The 9,462-nt window shown below is 45.7% G+C and overlaps 1 protein-coding gene across 1 annotated transcript; it reads left to right on the top strand.

Annotated features, from left to right (window-relative positions):
* The first annotated feature begins 3,193 nt into the window (after positions 1–3,193).
* On the top strand, positions 3,194–8,185 carry LOC136472858 (uncharacterized). The gene is made up of 5 exons (XM_066470569.1): positions 3,194–3,648; positions 3,787–4,398; positions 5,168–5,575; positions 7,215–7,411; positions 7,680–8,185. Exons 2-5 carry the CDS (start codon positions 3,921–3,923, stop codon positions 7,923–7,925), a joined length of 1,329 nt encoding a protein of 442 aa, XP_066326666.1. The 5' UTR covers positions 3,194–3,648; positions 3,787–3,920; the 3' UTR covers positions 7,926–8,185.
* The last annotated feature ends 1,277 nt before the right edge of the window (positions 8,186–9,462 follow it).

The raw sequence follows: 9,462 nt of genomic DNA, 5'->3' as shown, positions 1-9,462 counted from the left end.
AAGTTCGATAGAACTCTAACATCTGCTGGCTTTGTTGTGAATGAAGATGACAAATGTGTGTACTATCGGTATGGTGGGGGTGAATGAGTTATTTTGTGCTTATATGTTGATGACATACTGATCTTTGGATCCAGCCTCAAAGTGATTGAGGAGGTGAATGAATTTTTATCTAATAATTTTGAAATGAAAGATTTGGGAGAGGCTGATGTTATTCTTAATATCAAGCTTCTGAGAAAAGGTGATGGTGGGGTAACTCTGTTAAAATCCCACTATGTGGAAACGGTGTTGAGTCGCTTTTGGTTTAGTGACTGTGAACCTGCTCCTACACCTTATGACCCTAGTGTGCTATTGAGGAAAAATCGAAGAATAGCAAGGGATCAGTTGAGATATTCTCAGATCATTGGTTCACTCATGTATTTTGCTAGTACAACAAGGCCTGACATCTCATTTGTTGTGTGCAAGCTGAGCCGATTTGTGTCAAGCCCGGAAGATGATCACTGGCGTGCTCTTGAGAGAGTGATGCGCTATCTAAAAGGCACTATGAGCTATGGTATTCATTATACCAAACACCCAAAGGTGCTAAAAGGCTATTGTGATGTCAACTGGATCTCTGATGCTGATGAGCTTTATTCCACAAGTGGATATGTGTTTTTGCTTGGAGGTGGTGTTGTTTTCTAGAAGTCTTGCAAGCAGACTATCTTAACAAAGTCTACAATGGAAACAAAACTCACAGCATTAGACACCGCTGGCTCTGAGGCCGAGTGGCTTCGTGATCTCCTTATAGATTTACCGGTTGTTAAAAAATCCATACCGGCTATTTCTATGAACTGCGATAACCAGACTGTGATTACGAAGGTTAACAGTTCTAAGGATAACATGAAGTCCACAAGATATGTTAAGAGATGACTAAAATCTATCAAAAATTTGAGAAACTCCGGAATAATAGCGTTGGACTATGTTCACACGTCTAACAATCTGGTAGATCAATTCACTAAGGGTCTATCACGCAATGTGATAGAAAGTGCATCGAGAGATATGGGTTTGAGACCCACATGAAATTTACTATAGTGGTAACCTATTCTATCTGATCGGAGACCCGTGAAGTAGGATGGTAAAACAAGCTAGTAGTAAATTATGAGGAAAGATCCTTAGTAAGACTCATTTCTGATGCGTATCTTTCCTTTCTGTAAGGCAGGATGGTTTTTACCTTAATGTGTTCCAAGTGGCTTGCTAAAGCAAAGATGTTGTCCTACAGAATATCTTTTGAGGAACACACCTATATGAGTCAGACTGCTGGTCACAGGCTATGAGATTTGGGTGATCTCTAAATACTCATGAAAGGCACTGGAGTATGACTTATATGCTTCAAATAGAGGGGATGTCTTTTGCAGCCTAGTATCCGCTAAGGACTTTAGTGACATTCACCTCACACAAAATTATTAATTCAAGGCTTAGTCCATTGTTCAGTTGTGACTGAGTGAAACTATTGCTCTAGATGGATGTTCAACTTAACAGTCTCCATCGAAACACTGGTATATAAAAGAAATATGATTCTGAGACTATTTTGTTACAAACCCTAGAGTTTGATGGGGATTGTTGGATATATTATGGGCTTGGCCCATATAATATTTAATAAATCAAATAAAAACTCTATGGTCCATAACATTAAGCGTTGTATGGTTTAATACCATACGGGATTTTAACTGAACGTTGACTCAGCTTATTTGGTTGGAAATTATCCATCTTAATTGAGAAGCTGAGAAAAGGACACAGGAGTGCCACGCGCGCGCGCTGCCGCCGCCGGCCGGGCCGGGCCATGGGCGTGGTAGGCAGGCGGCGAGCGAGCGGTCGGGCGGGCATGGTCAGATTTTGTCACTTAATCCACATAATTACGGGAGTTTCTCTCTTTTATGGTGGAGGCGAGTTGATTGAGCCAGTTACCGTCTCTTCGTGTCTCCGTCTCCTGAGTTCCTCCGCTGGCTTTCTCCCTGCCCGCCGCAGGCATAAATTAGAAGTTCTCAGTCAGTCCAATCTTCTCTTTGCTTCCGAGAGACCACATCTCAGCTGCTCTTTGGTTTTCTTCGTCCCGTACCTCTGCGCGCACGGAGCAATAGGAGAGCAGGTGCCTCCGGAATCCTCATCCGCCTGCGAACCTTGCACGGGGTGTGCGGCGATTAGGTTTTTAGGGAGCGATTCCGTGACTACTCGTCCACGTCGTAGACGTCTTCTTCCTGGTGATCGCTCGCGGAACAGCAAGGTGTCTTCTTCCTGGTGACCGTTCGTGGGACTGCACTGCGAACACCTTCCTACATCGACTGTTGTCCACGACTTCGAGCAACGCACTATGTCTGGTGCTAATGGAGCCTCCGATGCCCTCGACATGGGACCCTCCGCTGGGTACACTCTTAACTCTCTTATTACCGTACTTTGCGTACTTACTGTATCAATCAGTATGTCGTATTTGCATGCTGTAGCGTTTGTTAGTGATGTACACATACACATATATGTTTTGATATTTTATTTTTAGATTAAATTGACCATGAATGCCTAATGGTCTAACAGTAGGTTTGATACAAGTTATTTTTAAAGTTTGACTAAGTTTATAGAAAAATATTATCGATTTTTATATTTCTAAAATGGTTTACTGTAAAAATATATTTTATAGTTAATCTAGTGATACTTATATTGTATCATAAATAACTAGTAGTAAAAACTTGTATAAATTTGATCAAATTTAAATTTATTTAACATATTGGAAAGTGAGAATTGCAATTTTTGGGATAAAGAGAGTACTAGCTTATATTAGGAAAATTGGAACTTGTTTACCAGTACGGTGATGCCGTGATGGGCGTGTGTCACGTGCTCGACTGAAGTACTGAACCTTCGTCGTCATATAAAAAAACTGAAATCTTGTCGGTTGTCGCCGCGGCCCGCGGGGCATCCGATGCTTACCGAGCCTCCATTGGCCCCTTCTATTTGTCTATCTGGGCCTCGTTACCTCCGATGCGGCCCAATTTCCCTGCTGGGATACCCGAGCCAGAGCCCAGAGCCACCCATGCAGCGTGCCCCACTGTGGGGCGACCTGTGACCGCGACAGGCGTCGTACTCTCCGCGCGGTCTCCGATGCACTCCACACTCCCCGTGCTCTCTGTGCTTCCATCTTTGACCACCCGCTAATCACAATCACCGCCGCTACCCACAGCCCAAAGCGGCAGTCGCTCCCCGCTTAAACCCTCGAGCCCGCGGTTGAGATTTGAGAAGATTGGATTCCAGTTCCAGCATCCAGCTCCCACACGGCCACACCGACGAGGCGAACGGGCCAGAGTCGGCGAGGCCCCAGGAGCGGAACCCGACTCCGACCGTTCTAAAACCCCCTGTCTCCAGGCGCCGACGACGAAACCAGCAGCGCAGCGCCGCGCCGACCACTCCGGGAGCGGGGCCTCACGATCCACGGGAGATGCTCGTCGCCGCCGCCGCCTCGCCGTCGCAGCCGTGAACCGGCGCTTCCCCCGTGGAGGGAGTTCCGCCCGGCGGACGACGAGCCTGGGCGGGCTCGGATTCGACGGATCTTGAGGGGGCGGGGGGTCGGGCTGGATTGATCCCGCATTCGAGCTGCGGCGGGCGTCTGGGTAGTCGGCTTCTCCTGAGGTATTATTTCGGCCGCCGAGCACGGCGCGAGTCCGCGATTTCTTACGGTTTCTTTTAGATGTTCATTTCAGGGGAGTCACCTCCGGCTGCCTCCCTGTCTTTTATCCGTCTGCTCCCTGATTCCTGCGCTGTTTGCAGGAAAAGGAAAACAAAATTGCTCGGCCGACTTTGGGATCAAGGATCGGCGAAAAGAAAGAAAAAAGGAGGGATCTTTTTGGGAGGGTCTGTCTGAGCATTCCGGGTTTATCATAGCCCCGGGCAACTCCGTGCTGATGGATTTCTTCAAGATTAAGAAGTTCGGGAAGGGGAAGAAGAGTGCCGGGGGTGGGGGAGAGGGAGTGGAATCCGACGACGACGCCAGCGCCGGGGATGTGACCCCTCGGGGCTTGGAGGAGCAGAAGCCGGACAATCGGGAGGGGAACAATGCCGAGGCGGAGGGTGCGGGCGTGGGCAATGGGGTGGTTGAAGAAGAGGAGGAGGAGGAGGATGACGACGATTTCATCACGAATGAGGTGAAGCGGAGGCTCAAGGAGCTCAGGAAGAACAGCTTCATGGTGCTCATCCCCGAGGAGGAGTGCGGTGAGCTCGAGGAGGATGGTGGGGAGGAGGAAGGGGGCAGCCCCAGGGAGTGGCTGGAGTCGGGTGTCGGCGACGGCTTCCCGCTATGTGGGTTCGATTCGCTGTATGATAAGTACTGCGAGAGGATGCTGGTGTTTCATAAGATGATCGCGCAGCTCATGAAGGATCCAGGTAAAAGATGTAGCTAATTATGAATGTTCTCCTTTATGCTTGGCTTTAGCTTCTCACATGCAGTTGGTTGTAATGTGATGTGTGTACATGAGTCTTTTGTATGTGCTTGTGATTATGCCTGTATCTAGTCTGATGCTACTAAAATTAGCTATGTTTGTCTTGGATGCTTCTTAGTTATCAAGGTCCAGTTGTTGCTATTCTAGTGTTATAGATTATGGTCAACATGGCGCCTTGTACCATTTTAAACTATGGTCCCTACTCCTGTAAAGAGGCTTAATGAATACAAGTGTTCTGTGGTAGTTGCATGCCTCATTTGGTATGCTCACAATTATCGCTAGTATTCTTTCTGAAACCATTTTCTTTCTTTTAAAATGAAACCGTAGCATCAGACACATCACTCAAAAGAGCAAGAAAAACACAATCAACCACTGTTGTCATCTTCTGCTTAGCGTTACCCAGATACTGGAATCCTAAAATTTTTGCTGACTCCAGTGCCCATGTACCAGTGCAGTTCAAGTGGTATTTGTATCTCATTGAATCAGCCAATTTTTTTCTGTTTAATGTTTCTCTTCTGCACATGTTATTGACTACCTTCAGGATTCAGTCACCCCTCTAGCAGTATAATTTTTCTTTGGTGTTTACTATTGCTTAATGGATTTGACATTGTCATTTTGCTGCTGTTTGCTAGAGTGCCAATGATTTTTGAAATATTTAAATAACCCCTTCTGCATACTTTAGCAAATCTGATGGTTCGGAAAAACCTTTGTAGAGTCACTGAACATGTCCAAAAAGTCTCCAAGATCAGCATCAAAATTGGCGTCTACCCTCCGCAGCCTCTCATTCAAAAGAAAAGATGAGCTCCCGGAGGATTGTGAACAACTTCAACAACAGCAAAGCGAAGATGATCCTTATCAGACACTTGAGACTGCATATGTTGCTCATGTTTCATTAAGCTGGGAGGCTCTGCATTGCACCTATGTGCACCTGAGCCTTATCGTTGCAGCACAACCTGATAATCCTACAACCTACAGCTCTGCTGCTCAAGCCTTCCAGCAATTCCAGGTCCTGTTGCAGAGATTCATTGAAAATGAGCCATTTGAGCATGGTACCCGGGTTGAGATATATGCACGGTCTCGGAGCTTGTTGTCAAAGTTGCTTCAGGTCCCCACTTTTCAAGGTAAAATTCTTTGGGTTATATTGCTGCATTTTTTAACATAAATGTAGCCTATACCATCAAAATGTGTTCCTGTGAGCTGTCATGGTTTTGGTTCTATAGACTTATGTTGTCATGTTATTAACTTAAATTCAAACTAAGATGTGAACCGTGCACTCGAGATCAAAATGACAGCAGGTTTTCAGGCGTTTAGCAAATGCCTAATGCTTTTCAATTAATTTTACGTAGAACTGTTTCTCTTAGTCTTGGATTATTTCATTACGAGATACTATGGATTGTAACTCTTGAATGCTTACTGTTCGCTAGGTATGTCGATGGTCCCTATTTTCTTGGCACTTAAGTTAATCTTGTTTCTTTACATGAAAAAATGGTTCCAGAAGTTCAACCTGTTTGATAATGGTGTAAAAATTGATTTTGAATCCTGTACAGCATAGTTCTTAAGGCGTCGCCTAGGCGTCGCCTAGGCGTCCAGGCGACCCCCAAGCGCCTTGCAAAATGCTCGCCTAGGCGTCTAAGGCGGGCGCCTAGGCGTCTAAGGCGGGCGCCTAGGCGTCTGGGCGGTGGCACATTGTCATGCCTCGCCTTTACGCCTTAAGAACTATGCTGTACAGTCTTGTAGAAATGGTTTAGAATCATGACGCTGAGGAAAAATAGCTGTCCTGATATTTCCTATACACGAGGGGCATTTTCTTTTCGACGCGTTAAGTGTAATGCAGATTACACCTTTGTTTTTTCATAATTTATGTCCTGTACTAGCCTAGTACTACAATAAATAGGTTTAGCTACTGAATAATCTGTACATATTTCACGTGGTACAATCCAATTCAATCTGCTGTACATTGGCAATATTAATGAACATTGAGCAGTGATGTACTGTGTTGAATATGGATTCTTTTCTATTTCGTGTTCATCTAACAGTGGGGAAAATATTGGCAGTGGTTAGTTTTGTACCATTATTCGATCCCTTTTAGAAAGATGGTAACTTGAGCATGTATGTTTGGAACTAAGAGCTGCTTGTTTCATTATTCCTACAACTAAGGTCAATAAGTCTACAACTAAATTGGTACACGTTTGTTTTAGAGCTTTTTATCTGCCATGTAATATGGATAAGTATGCCATGCACAAGAATTTCCTGAACTATAATTGTTGGTAATTTCTTTTTTTTTTCTTTTGGTGTCAGCACCTGTACTGTCAGTAAGATTTGGTACAGATATAGCTTCTGAAGTTCGTGAGTAACTACAGCTGGTTTGTTGAGTCTCTGCTGCCACAATGCTTGACTACATTACTGATGAGTTCTTTCCAGTTACTGCTGCAACATGTTTAATACCGGGTACTTATAATCCCATACAGAATCATGCATTAGATTGTACTTTATTCTACAGTTAGGAAATGATTATTGAGTGCAGTAGCACAGTAAACACTGTTGTTTCTTTGTTTCATTTTGTCACTAATCACTTAGTTACTCTTTTGTATGAGTAAGTTTCCTTTCTTTTACTACTAGTTTTCTAAATTCATAGCATGCTACTGTCTGTTTTTACTGTTACATATTTGGTCAGTTGTGTGTATTGCATACCTGAATGATTCATACTCAGTAATGTTTAATAATACTATTCTGCTTATCATTTCTGTTCTCTCAATTCAGTCGCAGATAGGAAAGATAACACTGAAGATCAAATGGAACCAGCGATTTCCGCACCTGATCTCATCAAATTGTTAGAGGAATCTATCCTAACTTTCCGCCTTTTCCTGAAGAAGGACAAGAGAAAGAGTAGTGCGCTTATGAGTGCTCATGGCCACACTGGAAGCTCGATTCAACAAGTGCAATCTTCACTCGATAAGGTAAGTCTTATCCTGTGGGGTAACTGATAATGAATCTCTCTTTCATAATGTGTTTATACACGATTCTTCATTTCTGTACTGTCCATATGGTCCCTTCTAAACAGCTAGTAGTAGGACACATCTTTCCTAGCATTTGATTCCAGTGACGTGGGGTTGTTGAGTCTGCATACCTTGCAAATGTCTCTATTGCGTAACAACAACGCCAAAGCTGACTTTTGTGTTGTATATACTCTTCCTTGAATCACGGTAATTGCTTCAAAACCTGCAGAAAGAGGCGAAGGTGAAGGAGCTGTTGAAGAAGAAGAAAGGGTGGAAGAGCAAGACCTGGCCAGGCACAATGGAGGAGGTCCAGCTGCTGTTCGCCCTGATCGACATCAAGGTCGTGTCGCGGGTGCTCCGGATGGGGAAGCTGAGCGAGGAGCAGCTGCTGTGGTGCGAGGAGAAGATGAGCAAGGTGGACCTCACCGAGAACTGGCTGCGCCGCGACGGGTCCCCAATCCTCTTCCCCTGTTGACGCAGCCTGCCTGCCTCTGGAGGCATATGCCGAGACCTCCTTGTTAGTTCGGCATGCCATGGCGGTGGCGGCATCAGGGGTGGCTGCTGGCTGGGCGTAGCTGCTCTGCGTGACGCTCTTACCACATTCCTTCGGCTACCTAATGAGATGATATGTACATGCCTTTAGGTTGAATTGGTTGAAATGTCCATACTAAAGTAGGCCTTAAACATGTGTTGCTGCGCGTTGATAATCCCCTGATGAGTTTATACAATGCAACATGGGCAACATGCTTCGTTTCACCGGACGCAGTTTTTCTGAAACCCTTTGCGTCAACCATGTCTGGTCTGTCCTGACATGATGTTCATTACGGAGATTAAGGAGGATGCAGTGCAGCTCACATATAGATAAAACTTTTTTTTTGGACGAAGCTGTCGTGCTGCGTTGGCTGCTGCAACTTGCAAGCGGCTTGACGTTCCCTGCACTGGATCTCTGATTTTTTTTTTTTGGTGATCGCTGTACCCCGTCCTTTTGGCCCCGATGATTGCACTGCATCTGCACGGGCACGGCTGCACCTGCATGCCGATCCAGAGCAGAGAGCACTCGTTGGGCACTTCACTTGGGCTTCTGACCTCCCGTCAGGCGTGCGGCCGGCTCTGCTGAGACTGAGAGGCCATGATGCAAGGCCTTGTTTAGTTCCCACCAATTCCAGAATTTGGCACTATGCAAAAAGAAGATTCCCCATCACATCAAACTTGCGGTATATGCATGGAGTACTAAATGTTGACGAAATCAAAAACTAATTGCACAGTTTGGTTGTACTTTGCGAGACGAACGTTTTGAGCCTAATTAGTCAACGATTGGACAATTATTACCAAATAAAAACAAAACGTCACTGTAGCTACAGTGCAGCTACAGTGAACTCGGCGGCGCCGATCCGGCGGAACTAAACGCGGCCCAACTTTAGAACTTAGAAGCCACTGCCATGTCGATGTCGTCGTCGAGTCGAGTCTTCCTTTCACGACACGCAGTCAGTCTGTCAGTGTTGAGAGCTTCTGCAGTCTACGAGAAGCTTTTGCGTTTGCGACCAGTATAAACGCCAGTGTTTTTTTTTTCACTTATGCTCCTGTAAGAAAGGTGAAGGTGACTTCGAACACTTTATCGTCACATTCTTCATGTAAAAGAAAGGCATCTCAATGAAGGCGACCAGTGAGCATGAGCGAAATGCATGCAGTGGCTCACCAAGTCACCAGCTCGCCACTCTTGTCAGGGTTTGGGACCATCACTATCTCAAGGCAGCTTCGCTGTCTAGGTGGCGTCTCTGACAGGTGGGGAGCAGCTCGGTCCGATGCAGTAGTGCCGTGCTGCTGCTGCTTTTCTGCATCATCGTGGATCAGCCAAAGTCCATGAGTGCAGCAAATGGAGATGGAGGAGGCTGGCCACTCAGCAGACGGACACTATTGCTGCATGCTGCTGCTGCGACAGCCATCAATGCTGGGGGGCCATCAATGCGCTTGTGGGCGTGTGTGTGGGCGAAACTGATCATTCACTGTGCTTC

The sequence above is a fragment of the Miscanthus floridulus genome, chromosome 8 (genome assembly GCF_019320115.1).
Source record: "Miscanthus floridulus cultivar M001 chromosome 8, ASM1932011v1, whole genome shotgun sequence".
NCBI classification, from domain to species: Eukaryota; Viridiplantae; Streptophyta; class Magnoliopsida; order Poales; family Poaceae; genus Miscanthus; species Miscanthus floridulus.
This window is presented reverse-complemented; position numbering and strand designations above follow the sequence as displayed.

Bases quoted from the DNA above. Each gene is read 5' to 3' on its own strand.
- LOC136472858 (XM_066470569.1), top strand. From the start codon at position 3,921: ATGGATTTCTTCAAGATTAAGAAGTTCGGGAAGGGGAAGAAGAGTGCC. The intron at 4,399-5,167 runs GTAAAAGATGTA...AAACCTTTGTAG, and splicing joins GCAGCTCATGAAGGATCCAG to AGTCACTGAACATGTCCAAA. The intron at 7,412-7,679 runs GTAAGTCTTATC...CAAAACCTGCAG, and splicing joins TGCAATCTTCACTCGATAAG to AAAGAGGCGAAGGTGAAGGA.